At 42.6% G+C, this 20,706-nt stretch overlaps 1 protein-coding gene across 1 annotated transcript in view; it reads right to left on the minus strand.

Moving 5' to 3' along the window:
• The window catches only part of THSD7B (thrombospondin type 1 domain containing 7B), a 349,180-nt gene that overhangs the window by 155,831 nt on the left and 172,643 nt on the right, over window positions 1–20,706 (minus strand). The window contains exon 9 of the mRNA XM_075430128.1: window positions 3,229–3,420. Within this exon, the coding sequence (XP_075286243.1) occupies window positions 3,229–3,420 (192 nt within the window). The remainder of the gene's footprint in view (window positions 1–3,228; window positions 3,421–20,706) is intronic.

Raw genomic sequence — 20,706 nt, forward strand, 5'->3', positions numbered from 1 at the left:
GTCTGAGAAGTTTGCTGTGTAAAGATATATCTTTTAAAATCTGATTTAAACCAAGTCCCTCTAGTTTCATCAACAGCCTCGTGGTTATCACATTCTGGGAGCTGGTGAATAGCTTGGAGAAAAGGACCCAAGGGTTCGAACTGCAGTCAGCCTGCAGGATGGCATCCAGAAGTCCTCAGACAGCAGAGCCATGCCTGACATCGCCTCAGCTGATATAGGACAAATGAAATATCATGTGCAAAGGTGCCAGAGCTCTGCAGAAGCTTCCTGCTCAGCTATGAGCCGCGAATGAAAGAGTGAGAAAGCAGGTAACATAAGGTTGCCTTAGTATTGCAGTGTTAATGGTACGAAATCCACTTCCACACTCCACAGATTCCAATCAATCACTATTTACCTGTATGCAGATGCGTGACTCTGCATAGCAAACCATTACACTCATTGCTAAAGATGCACAGAAATAGTTGGGGCATTTTGTTTCCATAGTTGATTATTCCTCCCCGAGAAACTTAAGGTATTCAGTTTGAAGCACGCCATTTTTAGTTGAGTGTGTTTCAGGGTGAGATGACCGAGCTTACATCCTTCCAGAAGTCACTTCTTCAACACTTCACTTTCATAATTCCATGTTTATCTATTATTTGCATTCCATTACTTCCACGGAACACATCAAGCTAACTATTTTTCCTTTTATTTATTCCCTACCTCACAGATTTTTTTAGTAGTAGTTATTATCATTCAATCAACAATTATATAGCAGTTTTCATCCTGAAGGGTCCCAATTTTCTTTGCAAGTGCTTATAAGGATGTTTATGTGAATACAGACCATTTACACGGGTAAGGATTTGCAAGATCAAGTCCTTCTATTGCCCCAGAAACAGTGGGTGGCTTTAATGATAATTTACAAAATTGCACTTAACAGAGCTTGTCCTAGACTAGATTTGCATCTAAAAGTGTTTTGCTGCTGCATTAGCTGCACATAGCGCTGACAATAGTTGTGTCAACAAGGCTTTAGTCTGTCAGACCTGTTCGTGTTTTATGAATTTTTATGCATTCGATGCAATATCTTTCAAATCCCGTGTGATAAACCAACACATAAATGAATTACTGTACGTGTAGCTGCAGTTAGAAGACTACACTTCTGATATAAAATAGTCTGTGTAAATAATTGTATCACTGATGTTGACAGGTAAAAATGCAGATACATGATTTGTTCATAAAGATCCAGAAGAAATTATATATAGTCATCAAAAGCTATTTACTTACTCCAATAGAAAAACAAGCTCAATACATTCTAAGTCTGCATTAATAAAATAAACAGGTCCTTTTCTATTTACTCATTTTTCACAGCTCACTGTTCTTTTCTAAATCAGCACTAATAAGTTCCTACACAAAGACCCTTGCATAAGTTTGTATCGTGCAGCAATTTCATTAGTATAGGATGTAGCTCTCCTGAAGTAAATTCACCCCTAGATTGGCCATCAACAGACAATAATTCATAGGCTGAACTAAATAATTTTGAACTGTGACAGAATTTCTCTAAGTGACACATGCACTAACTCAAGCCCACAAAGATATTCTACATGCTAGGCATGAGGTACAGACAAATATTAATTATTATTCCTCATTGCTACAGTACCAGGATTAGCTCTGAGCTAAACACCGTTTGGCTGAGGAATGCAAGTTAACTCGTTGTGGTGGTGCATTCTTCTCCCCCCCCCCACTCCTGGATCGCTTAATGATCTCAGGAATTCCCATCAAGTCTTAGCCTTTGTGCAATGAATTTGGTGGTGAATCATAGAATCATAGGATTATAGGTTGGAAAAGACCTCTAAGATCATCAAGTCCATCCGTCAACCCAGCACCCCCATGCCTACTAAACCATGTCAGGAAGTTCCACATCTACATGTTTTTTGAACACCTCCAGGGATGGGGACTCCACCACCTCCCTGGGCAGCCTGTTCCAATGCCTGACCACTCTTTCAGTGAAGAAATTTTCCTAATATCTAATCTAGACCTTCCCTGACGCAACTTGAGGCCACTGCCCCTCAGCCTCCTCTTCTCCAGACTAAACAGCCCCAGCCCCCACAGCCGCTCCTCGTAAGACTTGTGAAGCAGCCCTTGACCGTATCGGGACCTCACATGGGTAAGGTGGGAAGAAGCATTGACCGTACCAGGAGCTCTGGCTCCCTGACCAAGGTGGCGAATGTGGTGTCACCCCCTGACAGCCCTGGAACATACCTTATCTGCATTGTAACTTGGGTGGATTGGTACCAGGCTTCCTGGAATTCTGAAAATTCCAATAATTACTGACGCAGATTGTGGCCACAACAGAAATTTACTGACGCATAAAGTCAACCACCTCGTGACCTGATAAGCAGTGGTACCAAGTGAGGCCCTCTGAGCTCTCTTGGACCACAGCGGGCTGTGCCCAGCATCTCCCTCGGAGTGGGATGTCTCGCAGAGCTTGCCAGCTCGCAAGTTTGCAAAGTTCAGAGGACCGTCGCCAACTGACGACGGGACCTGGGCTGAATGCTGGGGCTCCCTCAACCCTTCAGGCTCAGCCTTCACCCGCTGAGAAATGCTGAGGCACTCAGACTGAATATTTCATTGAACTCGAGGGGATTTTTCACCAGGTACCTTTATATATGCATATTGTTTGTGTGCGTGTCTGCGAATTGATTCAAATCATAACATTCCACTGTCGTGACTATAGTGAATCCCGTTTAATCACTTTGTAAATACTAAATTAACCAATGATTAATTGCTGCTAAAATCCTGTGATTCTCCCTTAAACTGTGAACAACCTTAAACTGCTGCTAGACATACATAATTCTTAGACATAAACCATTACTAAAGTCTAAGGCTAAGTCTGGATCCAGCCGCATCTAGGCTTCTCTCTAAGAAGGAGTTTAGAAAGCAAGGGGGTCCATTCTGAGCCTTGTGACTCAATGGAAGGGCCTTCCTTATGCCCTTCTGTTTTCAGTCTCTGTATAAATCCTTCTAACTCGCTTCTGTCTTGATTTTTCATATATATATATACATATTCTATTCATTTAAGAATGTAGAGTGAACCTCGCCATTGAACTTTGTTAAACCACACTTCTACAAATTTCCAGGAAAGTCACTTTTTCAAATATCTTTGACGGTGATTCTTTAAGCAACCTAACAACTCCTTCACAACACTCATTACACAACCAAACAGTGATTAATCCAAAAATGTTTACCACTCACCCTCGGCTGGAAGGGCCAGGATGGACCTACTCCTGCTTTGGCTGCCCTCAGCATTTTTAGTGGAGCAGGAGTGGGAGCACGGGGACCACGGCGACCACTCGCTGATGACACAGTCCGTTGCACAAGGGATTTCACAAGCCACAACTTCAGGACGAGGGAGGTCTGAGCAGAGGTGAGGTGGTACTTCTTCACCTGAAGCAAGCAAAACCAGACAGACATGGAGGAAGGCTCAGCTTTGTTCAACGGCCTGCGTCAAACAGACTAACTTTATGTCAAATGTCTGCCCATGGAAGAATATACTACAAAAGAGCACATAGCTAGGCTTCAGGTTTGAAAGTATAACACTCGAACAACCAACTTCAGTGTTTCTTCAGAAGAACGAAAAAACATGTTTCATGTTTTGTGCATGACACCTTGGCTGCAGTCCACTTCATAAAGCAGGCAAGCATCAGCAATGAGATAATTAAATCAACAAAAAGCTGTAATATCAATTATCATCAATTCAGATGATAATTGCATCATGTTTTCCAGCAATCTCCACCTACAGAACCTATTTTCCACAACACAAATTGTGCAGGTCCCCACAGAAGACAATTTTCTACTGCCTGTAGGCCAGAGAAGTGTCCAATAGGTGTTTTGGTCATTCTCCTGCAACCTCACCAGAACCAACTACGTATCATTTCTGACTCTGCTTCTCACCCAAAAACTAGGAGATGGAAACTAATGGATCTGCCTGACCACTCCCATCCAAGGCAGATTTCCTTCTGGGGACAAACCATGGGAGCTGGACCAACGTGTACCTCCTGAGGAGAAGCATCTTTCCAAACGCCTTTTCAACAAGAAGCTAGGTCATCGGGTGTGGTGATGAAAAACCTCCCAACTAAAAGAACAGCTGGCAGAATGAGCAGCAAAACAAAGCATGCAAGAGGAATGTCATGTGGAGCATTGTTTTCAAAACGCAAAATAACATATACTTTTATTTTTAAAATAACAAAGGAAGCATCCAGTAATTTTAGTAATTACATAGAATTTACGAGGGCAGCATAATTCATAAAAATTCTTAAAACGTAACTCTTTTGGTACTGAATTACACCTCATGTCTTACAAACATAATTCAAGCGATGAACAGACATGACTGACTGTTAGTCTGTTCTCCTGTCTAATGTCTCTGGACCTTCATGAATTTTCAGCTACAAATCTGAAATTTCTGGAAGCTCAAATGTACCTGTTCATAAACAACAAGCTTGCACTGAACATTACCTTCTCTTTTACCCTTCTAATAGCTACAAAGCTCTCCTTCGAGGTTTCTTTAATTATGAACCTCGGAAAAAAACATAATGACTATCCAGGCTCAATTATACACAGGAAAAAAAAAAATTAAAATTTCTAATGGCAACAACTGGCTCTTTCACCTCACGCTACAGGAACAGGCTCCATACCAAGGCGGCCCAGGATGCAATTATAACTAGGAGGGTAGAAAACTGTACTGCTTGTGCAAGGCAACACATGTACGAGTGAGTAAATAAGAGAGGCCGGCTGCTGGCGAGAGCGCATAAAGCTGCCAAATAGCACGGCGGTGTTATCTGCGGCTGCATCCCTAAATGAAGACAGGCTCATCGCCCTCGAGGCACAAATAAAACTTTTCAAGCATATTATGAGAACTAACAGAGAATCTAGCAGGCAATCAGACTGCAAGATATGTTTTAAAATACTTTGGTTTTATGCTCCCTTTTCCTTATGCCCCTCAGGAAAGGGCTCCCTACACCCAGCCTGTGCACTACTATTTTAAGTCTGCTGCATGAGATAACGGAGACCCACACCCTCCCTACACGCAGCCCTCACCCCTCGGTACTGCGGATGGCACCCCTGCACACCAAGCCTAATCCATCACTCGCTTCGAGCAGCCCATTATCACCACTGCTGCTCTGGATGCTCACATAACGCTGAGAACTATCATACGAGAAAAACAATGTAAAAACCCCAAATAAACCTGTAAGGCTTACTCCAGCTGTCTTCCCGAGTCATCTGAGTGTTAGAATCCCTGCTATCATTTTGACAGCTTGTCTGCACAGCAGCAGATAACATGAAGGCATCCTGGGCAGGCGCGATTTGAGGAGTCAATGGTACAGTAGCATCAAGAGATTATATGCTTTGGTGAAGTAGGTTGAAACATTTGTTCTTCCTCTCCCATCACCAACACTTACGGTGAAGCAGGCGAACAGTCAGTGACAAGCTCCTGAATGGGAGGGATGAGATGGGACACTGGCCCTGCAAGCGTGCCCTCCTCCCCACCACTCATGCAAGAGGTTATCTTCATTCTATATGGACTTCAAGGCAAGGAAGCACCATGAAGTTCACCAAATTCTGGACTTAGTCCAGTCTTTTCACCAATCATAGTGCCAGAGATGCACGCATTAGAGAAAACGCTACTTGCTGAAAGCCAAGGGAGCCTTTCCACTGATTTAATCTGACTACAAAGTCCAAGCCACTCCACACAGAAGATGGTTCAAAACAGTCCGGTCTCCTCTGGGGTGGCTTCCTCCACCTCATGAGCCCAGGGGCCACAGATTTTCAGGTGACCACCCTTTGGGGAAGGGAGGCAAAGGAGCAAAACGCACTTTCCACTTCTCTCCTCTGTGATTTCTTTCCATGCTGGATTTACAGCGGGTGACAGCAACAGCAACGCTGCAAACAGAGGCTGCAACTCGTGGTGCCTCAGCAAAGAAAGGAAGCTTTGAGCTTTGTTATAAAGAGTTTACCACCTGGTGCATGAAAGTACAATTCAGCACTCACTTTGATTTACTTTATAGCTCTATTCGCCGTGTTCAGGTTTAATTACTGGCTTGTATTACTGCAGAAAGCGAATGTTCTTCTGTACCAGCTGCCTGGCAGAGACTTCTCAGAAAACTACCATATACTACAAAGGGAGGTAATAATCTTTCATTTTCCATGAAAAATACTAGCACAGGATACAGCTGAAGTGTGCTTGATGCATTGTCACAGATTTACAGGTAATATTAAACCCTCCAGAGCTTCCAAATTGTCCACCCAGTACCTTGCAGGTGTAATTCTTATCTCAGATACTCTGAATAATCTTTCCAAAGAAGGTTTTCTCCCTCTCTAAATAAGACTAATGCCTTTCAGCCCATAAATTATGCATCAGAGGGGAATTCATATTGTATTCAAAGTATGCGTGTAGATCTCAACACACAGCATCTGAAATCAGCCCTGGAGAGCCACGGGGTGGGGGATCACAGCAGAAGGGTGCCAGTCTTGGTGAAAGCCACCTTTCCTTCAGGAAAAACACGGAAAGGGACAGCACCGACCATGACAGCTACAACTTTGGTCCCTGTTCAAATTTTTTAGATGAGAACCCATGACATTGCTCTGAAGTTCATCTTGTGGTAGTCAGGAATTAAACCTAGATGGCAATTCAGGGACCTGGTCTCTCCTGGTCTTCTCTTCATGGGAAACTGGTTTCTGTCTGCAGCTTGCTGTGATGTTGGAATAAACTGAGAGTCTTAGGCTTTATGGGGTCCTCTAGTTATCTTGGACCAGATCCAACCCACCTTACCCAGAGGTTACCACCATTCTCTTTGTTGGTTCTCCTCAGATATGACTTGCTCATTTAATCTTTTTTCTCCCCCCTGACACTGTCTAAGTGCCCAGCATCAGTGTGAAGGAACTATGTTTACTCTGCAGAGTATTTTTTCTGCTGTAACACTAAACAGTAGAAACCCACATCTGCTACTGAGATGCAACGGCAGACCTGTTAGGACAGTGACTGAGTAATTGAACAGTTTCAGCCTAATGCTGAGGACTCCTGGTGAAAACTAAGTGGGGCTCAGACCGGGGTGAGCCTTGAGAAGTCCTTTCTATCCTTAGGGTAACCACCAACAACTACTGCTAAGAGAACTGCACATGGAAAGCACCAGCTGTAAAACTGAACTTGCACCTACATTTTACAAAGAGCTACAGCTATTGATTCGTGCTGGTCACGATCAACACAGCACCTTGAAAACGTTCCTCTTTTTGACTTATTCCATACTAAGAAAAATAACAGGGCTGTGAGCCAAGGGCAAATTATTTTTCCATATTATGAAATGTTTTAACGTTTCAAAGATTTCATATTTTTATACTCCAACATTAGGACAAAATCCAGATCTTTCAAAAACCGTATTTTAAGAAGAGAAAGAGGAAGATAGAGCAAGAGTGTAACTGCGTGTGTAGCCTTGAGCTATCACCTGTCAGGCACAAGACACAAGATCCAACCACTGATCTACATCAGGTATAAGAACTGAATCAGCACCTCCAGCATCCCAGGAGCCGCAGCGTTCCCTCTCACATGCTCTCTAGTTCATGTTTTAAGCACAGTTTTGGTTCTCAGCCTTGCTGAATGCATGCTTTCCTAAAAAAGTTTTAGTTAAGAAAAATGCTACAGTCTTTGATAAAAAAATATTTTATTGCAAGCATCCTGACTAACTCTAATAACTTTTTTTTAACTGATTGCCTTGTACTTGAAGAGTATAGCAATTAAAGCTAAACATCGGAGATATATTCACCGGATAATATTTTCAATATAGGAAAGACTGAATCCATTTTCTTCCAAAGTCAAGGTGCCATAATTATGAAAGAGAAGACGAGCATGGCATTTGCTAATAAAGTTAATCACTACCTAATGTACCAGTCCCCAGTCTGAATTCTTTAACCAGGTAACAGAGAAGGTACATGGAGAAGTACAATTCTGAGTGGAAATTTTGATTCACCTTAAAGCAAATTAAATTCTTCCCAACAAGGGAACCAAAACAAAGGATGACATAAGACCCTCCTTGAACTAAAGAGCTTGTTTTTCCCAGCAGCTTCATTTTTTTCTTCTTGTCCTTTCCATCCTAGAAGGAGCAGGCACTCCATGGCCCTGCATACCGCAAGCCATGGCGAGGCACTGCGTCGACAGGAACGCTGCATTCTGAATCAGTTCAATTTTCAGCCGCATCCACCTACTTTCCACCACGCCTTGCAGAAATCACAGCTCTAGCACATTAGTCTCAGTCTTCCCAGCACCCTATGTACTCCTCCCCTGTGAAGCAGTTTAATTACACCTGCCACAGATGGGCCTCCTGGCTCAGCAGAAAGGTATCACAGCGCGGGGAATGTCCACCGGACAGGGTACAGCTAAAGCAGCACAAATAAAAAATCCCATCAGGCAGCAGGAATTGAAAGATCAACTTGAAACCAAACCAAGTATCCTCCTTTTGACATTCACCACAATATCATCTTTGTTTTTTAAAAGGAAAATTTGAAAGATTACTTTGGAGATTCCAGGTTTGCACACATGGGTGGAGCCTTGACCGACCTGCATGGTGGGGAAAGGCTCAGGACGAAGGAATTGCATTTCAGACGGTTCCGCATTGCTACCTATAAGTTCAGAAAATTTATTTTTTGTACAAATGACTGCTGCAAAAATGCTGCAAATTTAATGACAATTACTGGTTTGACATCAATATTTCTCCTTGTAGCATTTCAAATTATTCAGTAGAAATAATGAAGCTGTCATCTAAAATACTATACGTATCGTAAAATTTTATGTCCCACTTAAATCTCAGAAAAGAATGACAATAAACTTTGATTAAATACTTGCCTGTAACAGAATAAGATGTCAAGAGGCAGCAGTAAATTCAGAAGAATTCCTATTGACTGTATGCCAGTTTGCTAACGGCAATTGCGTTCAGGGAAAGCTGTCTGCTGACAATATCTTGGCCTAGGCATCTCATCAGCTAACGACAACGTTACATTTAAAAGCAATAACAATCAAACTCCAACAACAGAAGAGATTTCTTATAACCATTTTGAACGCGTTCATCTCATCATAACATCAAGGATTTTTTTTCCATACTGCACGACCAGCTTTAGAGATACATGAAGGCATCCAGGACTTGCTGTGTTGTCGTCACCAGGAGACCAATGTCACACTTCATTGAAATCCCTGGCTCCTGGTTGACTTTTCTGAATGCCAGTCACCAGGTAAGAACTTCGGAGAAGAGCGGTGTCAGTTTGTCAGGGAAAGCAGTGGTGTATGGAATAAATTTAATTGCAGTGGTCCATCACTATTACCAGAGCCCCACAGCAGAGAAGAGGAACGCAACAGCAATGAAGGCGAACGGAGGTAAAGATCTATCATGAAAACGGATGAAGCAGCCAAGGAGAACAAGCCATTCACAATAGAAAAGAGGAAATAAACACAAATACAACCAGGACGATTCTCAGAAAAAAAAAAAATAAAAAAAAAATAAACAGATGAGACAATCATTGAGGATTTCAGTCAACTGAAATGCGACTATGAAAAACAACGCATTAGATGAAGGAAAAAACATTTTTAACCACATAATGCAGAATGAAGAAAAAGGGAATAACAACTCAGGAGATTAACAAAAAAGGAAAGTAAGGAAAAACTATGAAAAACAGACAAGGGAATGAGAATAAATGTGAAAAAGAAACAGTATGTCTGGAAATAGGTTACAAAACCCCCATAAGATGAGAAGTCTTGTCCAAATCCCTGCATCGCTGGGCACAATCCTGCCCCTCACCTATGTCCAAGTGATCATTACAGAGGTTACGAGAAAAACATGATGAAGAGTACAGAGAAAAAAAAGTGGTATTTGCTTTTCTTCCCTATACATCCTCTACTGCAATTTGGACTGTTTACCCACAACTGTTTTCCCCCTTTGTTTATGTAAAGGCACGTAAGAAAACTGATTTGTGACTCTAAGGAAGCTCCAACAAAGCGAGCACATGGGGAGGCACGTCAGTGAGCAGCTGCCAAGCCTGCAGAGACCATCCCGGTATAGCTCTACGGAGTATTTTACTGCAGCTACCATTCTCAAGGTTAAAAAAAAAAAACAACCCAGCTGCATGAGGTTACCTGACTCAGAGATGGGCTCCGATGTATTTCATATCCCACACAGAAAGACAAGCAGTCATTTAAAGGAATTTGCACATTCACCTGCCAGGCTTGGGCATAAAAGCAGAATTAATTCTACCTTGTGGCTCACGTGGCACCTGAAAGTAAACATGAGTTCGCTGTATTCCCGGAGAAGCATATAGAAATTCAGGCTGCTGTTCCTAATAATTAACATAGCACAGCAATCTGAAAACTGAAAGTATAAGAACTAAACATAATCCATATTAGTGTTCTGGGGGTTTTTCCACTCTCTCTTTATATTCTCTCCTTTTTTTCTCCATTATCCCTCCTCGTAAATGAGGGAATCTGCACAGGTGGGTTGATCAAGACTGATTGCAATTAAGATTTATTGTTGAAATTGGTGCTGTAGTATAATTGAAACAGGTGTCCCTCTATTTTCTTCTCTGTACTTCTTTGTTCCTACTGCTAATTGGCCAGACTCTTTCCAGTGGTGCCCAGCGACAGGACAAGGGGCAATGGGCACAAACTGAAGCAGAGGAAGTTCCGTCTGAACATGAGGAAGAACTTCTTCCCTCTGAGGGTGACGGAGCCCTGGAACAGGCTGCCCAGGGAGGTTGTGGAGTCTCCTTCTCTGGAGATATTCAAGACGCACCTGGACAAGGTCCTGTGCAGCCTGCTGTAGGTGACCCTGCTTCGGCAGGAGGGTTGGACTGGGTGACCCACAGAGGTCCCTTCCAACCCCGAACATTCTGTGATTCTGTGATCAACACAAAATATTGTAAAAACCAATTACACAAATAAGTCAAATGTATTAAAATATTATTAAATATACATATCTTTCCAAAACTTTATGAAAAAAACCACTTATGAGTAGACTTGTGTATTCCAATTATGTATAGAGTCCACTTCAACCTACGTATCTGTGCAGTGGGGCAGGATGACTTCAGTGGAGCAATTCAGGCATTTTAATTTAGAAGAAAGATGATGGCATTTTATACCCACTGCACAACAGCCATAAATTTCTAAACATCCAATTTCTGTAGACTTAGGGTGACTTCTTCACTCTCAAAACTCAGAAAATATTCGAAGGGACATATTACAAAGGGGAACTACAGCAATTGTGCTCTCACACAGTAAGCGACCCCAAAAGCAAAAGTTGTGTGTGCCTGCATGGAATGGCGCTGTGCTTTTATACCTATTAGTTACATTCTTGTGATTTTTGTTCTGATTATGCTGCTCTCAAGAACGACAAACCTTGCTGCCTTGCTCATAGCCATCAAAAGGCTATGACTGACTGTTACCCACGCGATATTCCCAAAATACGTCCGCAATTTGCCGTATAGTGGGAATAGCAGACACCTCTTCTAGCCCCAGAAATCGCCTCAAGAGTGAGTTTGAATTAACACAAGACACTGAAAAATTGTAAACAATAGTGCAGCAGATGAGGTTTATCTAAGTTGGCAAAAGTCTTGTTTTCAGCTACAGTGAATGTTAATGATAATAAATAATTGCAAATACCATCTGGACTTTTTGAAAAACATCTTTCTCCAAGTCTGCAATTGAATCTCTACAAAAAGAGGATCAATGCAAAAGAAAATGAAAACAGTAAATTAAAATTAGATTTATGCCAACTACTTAAAACTAAGTGCTCATTTAGAAGCTGTTAACACAGAAATGTGTTCTAGTCCTGATGCAGAGTCTGGCCCAATCCCACAAAGCAGCTCTGAGAGCTTCCACAGTCTACCAGGAAATGTTCAGAATTTGCAGGACCGAACTAGGCTATTTTTATTTTTATTATTACTACTAACAGTAGGAGTTTCTTTTCCAATTTTGTCTCTTAACTGATCCACAAAACTCAGAACAGAGTGGTATTAAGATGGCCTATTCGATAGCTTTTAAAAGACTGCAGTAAAGAAAAAATCACCCAGCAGCATAGATGGTCATCAGTCAAGGGTTTAAAGGAATGACTGAAATCTGTTCTTGACAAAAGCAGTACAAATTGCAAACCACGATCTTTGGCTATTGAGTAAAACCTCTCAGCGTACACACCGGCGTTGCCAAGTATCAACGATGCATCTAAACCGCACCAGACATTTTTCAGCTGGGTTAAGTTACTTCTGGCTAACGTACCCTGACCTATGCTTGAACCATCTTTACATAATAAAGTTGTGAATTTTAGAAGGAGTGCTTAATTTCCACTGTATTTTGCATAGATCATTTAGTACTCAAAGGGAGGATAAATCAAATGTAGGAAACACAATATTAATAGTATTTTCTGTGTGCTTCCACTTTGCCCATGAGGTGGAACTTTAATTACATCATTAATAAGGATGCCTACTTTTCCTGTCGGTAGTGCATCATTCCTCTAGTGCCATTTAAAGCGCATTTGGTCTCTAAACTGCTCCACCCTCTGGAAGTGGTTCACTGATTATATTGTAACAGCCTCATCCTGCTTACAACTCAGCTACAACAGCATCAACAGAAGAATTTAAGGGCAGGAGTCACTTCTGATGACCTAAAATGGATTATGTCAAGAAGTTTCCTGTTATTTTCTGTCTCCAGAAAGTTTACATAGATTTAAAGTTGACAGTTGTTTTGGGGAAGGAAAAAAAAAAAAGGAAAAAATCTATCACTGTTTTCCCCTATTATTCAGAGTCCAAATTGTCTCAAAAACACTAAAAAAAAATGCTGGCATCTGTGACTATACATTTTGTTGGGAAAAGCACCAAAAATATTATTTCCAATGAGGATTTCCAAGAGGAAATCTCTTCCGGCAGGCAGAACACAACCTTACATTTGGGTATTGTAATTACAAGATGACAAATAACAGATCTGCTAGCGTATAAAAAAAAAAAATGATGTGTATTACTCCTTAGAAGCCCTGAGACACAGCTTTGCCCGCAGCTCGCTTTCAATGTTACTGGTCCAAACAGGACAGCACACTCCACTTGCTTTTTTTCTTGGCTGATGGAACTATTTCCCATTACAATGTTGCCCCTTTCTCTAGGCTTCGGATGGAGACCGATCCCGCCGCTCGGATGTTTATGAAGCAAGATGAAGCATCCTCACAGTGCTGGCTGGCGTCCTCACCCCGACGTGGGAAATGGGGGGTTGCCAGTGGAGCAGCATCCACCCGAACACCAGCACAGTGTCCCCGGGAGGTCTCTGCTTGGGGCCGGGGGGGACGCAGACCCTCCACCACCCCATCCTTCCAGAGCTTGAACACGCAGACGGGCTCAGTCACGACAGCTGGGTTCAGGCTCTGGCACAACCCAAGCTGGACCACTGTCATTAAACGAGCCTCTGACTCCCTCACTTCAAAACAAGATAGGGTGCGTACGCGCCTCTGGCTGCTGCTTCTTCCCAAGTTAGGTAGCGAAGCTAAAAACCTGAAGGCTGTATTAAAAAGACTTCTAAGAAAGGCCATTGCCCACGCTTTGGTAGTGTCCTCACGCTACGCCCTGGGCTCACAGAAAGACAAAAGAGGCCGATGACAGAGGACAATGTAAAGGGATGCTAAAGCGGAGAAAACACAAGAGAAGGAATTACCTTCGATGCCAAAATTCGGCGATGCTGAAGCCGGGGCCGTGTGCTGAGCTGGCAGGTCAGACAAATGTTGTTTGCCGAGTTCAGAGGCACCCGCGCCAGCAGCTGCCCTCCCACACTGACCTACTCCTTATTTGCTCCAAAGCAGAAAAAACCCATGTATGAACTGTAAGGGGCCCGGATAGATACCAGCCAGTTATTCCCTAACAGCTTTCCCAGCTCCTGCTGGAGAGCTAGTATTTTCACTTTGCTGCTACATTAAAGGAAAACACAGAATCAGTAAATGAAATCAAACGAACGCCCTCGCCACCCCCTTTTTAAACACCCTGAAGTGTCAAGGCTGTCAGGAGGCATTTGGACACGCTTTTCAAATACAAGAACTGAAACAGAAAAGCTGGAGAATATTTGGATAAAATTTGGTTTTCTACCACTACATTTCTTTGTGTGAAAAAAGCAATAACCTCCCTGCAACTTAGAAAATATTTCTGTTCTGATTATTCAGCTATTAAAATGGGAAAGTGTCATTTTATGACAATTGCTTTCGGCAGGAGATATTTTACACTTCTATTCTCAAGGAATATGCACATAAGGAAGAACAATATCAAAACCTTCAGCGTTAATCTGTATTTTCAGAGCTAAGCACATTTTGACAAACTTTCTAATAGACACTGTTCAAAATTCATAACATATATGAGCATGATTACATTACTCTAATTTATTTTTTCTCCTCTCATGCGCAGCAATAAAATTTTACCTTTGAACTTACATTCATTACAACTTTTACTCTATGGAGGGCATGCAGGCACAGAAATGTAATAAAGCTCTGCTAATTCCATACATTATTGAAATCCTAACACTGCAAATGGTATCTTACTGTCTTCATGCATACTTAAAATTTCAATTCAAAACCCATTTCATTAAAAGGGCTGGTTAAGCAAGAGCATACGCTTATTTTAAGTTTGTGGATTAATGCAGCCGGATTATATTTTATATATCCAGGAAAAAGCAGGTAATACTCGTGTTTGTTTAGGTGTTGTAAGCAAAAGCTTGATAGATGCTAAACAACTGAGTGCTCCATCCATCAGACTCCTAAGCACTATAAAGCTGTCGAGAAGGGAAGTGCTGGAGAACAACCTTTGCTTACCCACAGGCTGCTATAAACTGGGTGTAATTCCAGCAGTAAAAATCCCATTGGCTTGACCAAACTGGGAAGTCTACAGCTATGCAGGACAGCTTCCAACTAAATGAAGCACAAACAGGTGAAAGCACAGGAGGAATTCAGACCACAAAGATCAGGGGGTCATCACGTAACACTAAGATACCTGGCTAATGAAAACATCACGACTAGCACACAGGACAAATTTCGGGCATCTCTGAACCTGGTTGATATAACACTAAATGACAGGGCAACCCAAGTCAGTAAGGGAGCAGCTCAGGCAATCAAATACATGACAAAGTGCGAAAGTTGACTGAAACGGCAAGTATAATACCGGCACAACCTCCTTTCTCTTCACAAAGGTCACTCCGCACATTAGCTCCAGCTTCACTGATTAGCAGCCGAGATAACGGCCGCTCACACACATCTCAAAGTCATTGAGAAAAAAGACAAGGGGACGACTTTCCGCGTACGATGTCCTCATCACATTCCTGGTAATTGTTCAATCGTAGATAAAGCACAAATAGGGAAAAGGCAGCAGAACAGACTACTCTAAAAATGTAACAGAAACAACTTAACAACCTTTATATTTGGCACCGAGGCATCAAAAATTATAGCTATTATTACTGCTGTAATTACATGGCTGGGACTCAGAAGAATTGCATTTTGCTTCCCTGGAAACACAGCCACGCGATGTCTGATGCCTCCTAAACCCATAGGAAAAGATCTCCTCACCAAGGCCAGTTTGGAGAACACCCGCAGGACAAAACTCTTGAAGAGACGCTGCCAGAAATGGCCCGAGCAGGGCTCCCAAGCCCCGAGGGTCCATCGCCTCCCTCCTCCTGAAGGCAGACTGCGCCAGCTTGACTTCCACCGCCATCGATACGATCGTACCAGCAGAGGTGTGGAAACTCAACGGCCAGCCCTGCTGTCAGCCCCCGACTCGGGCTTCTCTAATCACAGACCTCCGAGATGCGCCAACAACATGATCTTCCCAGAGCGTTACTCTGTTCCCACCGCATCTACACCCCTGCACAGGCTTACAGGACACCACTGAGGACTAAGCCCAAGACTTTCATATCTAAAACCCTTGCCAAGTGAACTACAGTAAAAATGGCCTGCCTGTGAGTCGGCAGTGGTCAGATTCAGCCTCCTGAGCCAGCTGCAAGAGAGAGGTGCAAGGGAACAAATACATTGAGCCAAATAAGCTTTATGACCACAAAATACCAGATCAGGCTGGGGAAACACGTGACGGCCATATTTTAACTCCAGCACGCAGATGTAACGAAGTCGTCACGCTGGAGGATCTCCCAGAGTTTAGTAGGACTCTGTGCATGACACCAAGCTCTCACAAGCTCAGTTGATCAAACTTTGGCTACTGAGCTCTTCTGTGCCACGGCGAGCCCAGACACACCAAGGAAAACCCCACCTTCGCGTGCAACAAGCAGCAAGGCAGGGAGCAGTTTGCCGTAGCAAACCATGATGTTCTATGTTAAGGTGAACTTTCAAGATCAGCTATCCCAGCTGCAGAGCCAGAAGTTAGCAAAATCCTTCAGAAATCTGGTCTCGATGACGTTTGGTTTAGAGAGGAATACTCACTTGTTAAACAGTAAGGGGGAAGGTTTTTCTTTGAAAGTAGATGAGCAGAGCAAGATTTTCACCTGCTCACACACAGTTGGTTGAAATACGTTCCACTATAGACTTTGAAGTCACCTCACTGGCAACATAACCTCCCAACATACTGACAACCAGCAGGAACTGGTGAATTAATACATGTATGCTAACAAGCACTCCGACAACCATGAATGTTTCATCTAGTTTTTCACCAGCTGACACCGTACCCCATGGCTGCTACGTGGTTTTGAAGCCCTGAGACAGAGAACGAACTAGAGGGAAAATGTTGTAAAGCAGGGAATCGCAGGAAAGCAGAGGGAAAAGTCTCTGGAGAAAGCCCGGAGCAGAACACTATCAGCAAAAGAGGCAAGGCAGATAATGTTAACATCTGGACTGGGATAGAGGAGGGAGGGAAGGGAGTTAACGCGAGCACAGGGGAAGTCTGCCTCTATATTCAGTTATCATGGGGCTACGTTTTGATGATGCGTAGAATACTTTCCAGCAATATAGAAGATGTTACCACTTATGTGCTGTGTATACAGAGAGATGCAAACAAAATGAGTTTTCAGAGAGCACGTAATCCTGGCTGACTGCACAGGGTAAGCTGTTCTGTACCGACCGACTGCTGGAAAAAGGAACTTTTACACACCTTTGGGGTCTTACCCATATATCTTCATGTTCTGGACCATGACAAATGATTGGATAACAACTCTTACTCCCCTTGTCATCATCCATCTTCTTAGGAGGCTTATTTCTTCAAATCCTGATGATGAACCTCTGTAGTCACTTATCTGAGCAGCGAAAATTTATTGCCTTTACTAGAAAATGAAATTCTCCTCCAGGAGAACTGCAATGGACACAAAAGGGCAAATTTCCACCCTGGAGTACGTGGATGCATTTTCTTTCTCTTTAGTGGGAACAATATACATTTATCCCACATCAGAATTTGGACCAATGGGTATCTCCTGTGTTAATAAGAGCGGCTAATTTCCAATTAAATAAGCTTACAGATTGTAGAGATGCCCTAACGAGAAAAAAAGATGAGGCCTCATACTAATCCTGCTTTCACTGCACATATTTAACAGGGCTGCCAAAGCAGAGTCTCCAAAATACTTAATAATTACATTGGACTCTCTCCAGCTGCTGTCACTGGCAGGGAATGGGCAAAGTTTGCAAGGAACCAACTCACCAAGGGTTCAAAGATTATTATTATTATTTTGGGAAAGCCTTGAAGGAGTCAAGAGACAAGAGAACTGTGGAACAAAGTACCGTGGGCCTGATTTGGGCAGAAAACACTGCCATAGTCTGTGGACTTCATGGGCAGCTGTATAAAAATAATCTGGCACAGCTGGGAGCAGCCCCAAAGCGGCAAGATGCAGAAATGCAGACTAGCACTAACTCCACAGCACTCCTGTTAAACACGTTACCTCCAGCAGTTACCAGAACCTATAGTAGAGGCTGGAGTATAAAAAGAAGAAAAGCTGTAGGGCAGAAGTCGATACATTCAGCTGAAAGAATCCATACGTGCCTTCTTTTCTTGTGTGTTCAATGGCAAGAGTTGGTACCCCAAGAGCGGTTGTTCCCAACAGAGCAAGAGCCCAAACTAACACCAAAGGATGACTAAGGGATGCAGAAGCACATCACTTCAGAAAATCAAGTGCCTGCTTCCGTCTGATCATCTCTGAGAACTAGCAAATCTGTGCAAGTGCCATGTGACCCTCAGAAGAAGCAGTACTAAGAACAGTCTTTCCAGACTTTGTATCAAGTTGCAGTTAGCCATTAATTAGCTTGGAGTTCAAAATCTCCATTCCAGCTCCACACTACAAGAAGGGTTGAAAGAACTGCAGGTGCCCAGAGCGACACCATAAATATTGATCACCGTGCTCATTCCACTTCATTAGCCACGAAGCGAGCAATGGTCCTCAAGGGAGAGGAAAAGGCAGATCCAATTTTAATCAAACGCCTGTACTGAAATGCAAACCTCATGGAATATTATTTTAATTATTGCTCTTTACTCATGCCAATTGCAGCCTATAGAAAAAGAAAGGGGGGGGAGGGGCGGGGACAGATGTTTCTGGACAGAGAGCCAAAACCTTCCGCTGCCAGGAAGGTGCACCTACACAATGCGAAGCTGCCCTACGTAATGATACCCAAGCGAGCTCTGCAACCAGCAAAAGCAGTTTTCCAGCCCAGCACCTCACTCTGGGCTCGTTAGAACCACGGTTCATTAACCAGCCAAAACTACGGCAGCTATAGTGTTTCTGAGACACAGACCAGTCCCTGGCAATGAAGGGGCCGTACAGACTTATTAGCTTATTCAGACCGACCTACATAGTACAGTACATAAATCCTAAACTATTTAACCTTCAAAATATGTGTCTGGGAATACTGCCAGTGAGTATTTGAAAAGGATTACAGGAATGTATTAGTTGGCACTGAAAACGAAAATATGGATTTCAATTGAAACTCTGTGTAAGGGGGAGTTTTTCCCCCAAAATCCACTAGTCTAGCAGCCATGCTGAACGAAGGGAAAAACATACAGCTAGCTCAGACTATGCAGGGCAAGCTGATATTTTAAAAGCTACATTTTTACCTACTGAAATAAAACATTTTACGCTTTTATTTTTCTACTTTAATCAGAATATAACCTCATTAAATGACAGTGTGTGAAAAGAACATATAAACTAGAAAGAAAATAGAAAAACTTTCTGAATAAATTAATGTTTATTGCTTTTAGACTTTGATACTCTGGTCTTTACTACTTAAATGCAGTTTAAATGTATTACCTGCCACGGCCTTTATGTTAAACCCAGTTAAGTCTGCAATTTGCGATAAAATTCCTTATCTCCCTCTTTCTGAACCTGCACAAAGATCCAAGGTTAATTTGCAGATAATACTACTTCATGAAATAATTATCTTAGTCTATCGTACTTAAAATAGCTAAATTCAAGAAAGATACAAAAAAATGTAGCTGGCACGGCTGCAGGGTGGAGGCTGCTCCCCCCCGGTGCGTATCCCCACGCTGGCAGCATCTCGAGAGGGGTGCAGAGTGCGGGTACCCAAGCCCGGCGCAGCCGTGCAGGGCAGTTGAGACAGGGATGCTCTGTGCGGACACGCGTGCTCTGGGCGCAGATCTCCCTGCGGTGGGGAAGGAAGGGGACCCTGCCCTGTGGAACCTCACCCGCCAAATGCCTACCGCAAGGCAGCCTGCCTTTCTCTTCCCCACCCCACCGTCTGCTGAAAAATGACTCTCTTGAGCCATTCTTTCTCATCCTGCTAATTTTTCCAAACATCCTCCTATTAAACTATACAAATATATTCATTTAGTAAACATCCCATTAACCAGGTCAGCATACAGTATTCACAACTTGTTACAGAGCAGCATCAAATCAGTCACAGAAGCAATTATGCAATTGAAGAGCAGACAACTCACTTTAATCTTCATATGGGGCTGGGGATGTACATGCCAATGTTCATCCACAGGACCCATTCATTTCCAAGCATTGTTCACCACTTGTTTCACCCTTGCTTATGCAGCACTTGCATGTGTTTTGATTTGTAAGCTTTGTGGACTGTAAGAACATATAAGCGCAGTACTTCACCCTCCATGTAAGGGATTCTGTTCTTCAATTTAAGGGGGTTTCTAAGCTTCTGTCATCCAGGTGGGGGAAGAAGCTGGGCTAGATATCCAGATTCAAGACCTAAATTCGTGTTTATCTCACACAAAAAAAATCCTTCCAGAACTATTTAAAATAGATGGTTGTAGAGAAGAGAAATCAGGGTTAAGATTATGTGATGCTATAGTTACAACAGGAAAAAGGAAGTGGCTTTTAAAATCCCAGCTTTATTTGAAGACATTCATTTATTTTAGCATCTTGGGAAAACAGATTGCCAGATAATATTAACAAACCAGAACATGCTCTGTCAACCACATGCAGTATCACAGACATTTTGAAGACCTAAATAAGTAATGTATTAGAAAACCTAGCCTAGTCTGAACTAATGCTGGCTCCTATGATATAAATGAACAGCGGAAGTGAAATTACTTTCCTGGGATTTAAGTCATATATACCATTAAAAGTAAAGGCTTTAAGATACTTATTGATAGGCAAGAAACTGCTATCTTTAGATCTATACATGCCCAGAGAGCACTCCTCTAAATTTACAGTCTCAGAGAGTCTCCAAGGGAGTTACCGAATCAGTCAGCTTTATTTGTAAACACCACAAGAAAGAACAAAACACC

This window comes from Opisthocomus hoazin, chromosome 9 (genome assembly GCF_030867145.1).
Source record: "Opisthocomus hoazin isolate bOpiHoa1 chromosome 9, bOpiHoa1.hap1, whole genome shotgun sequence".
NCBI lineage: Eukaryota > Metazoa > Chordata > Aves > Opisthocomiformes > Opisthocomidae > Opisthocomus > Opisthocomus hoazin.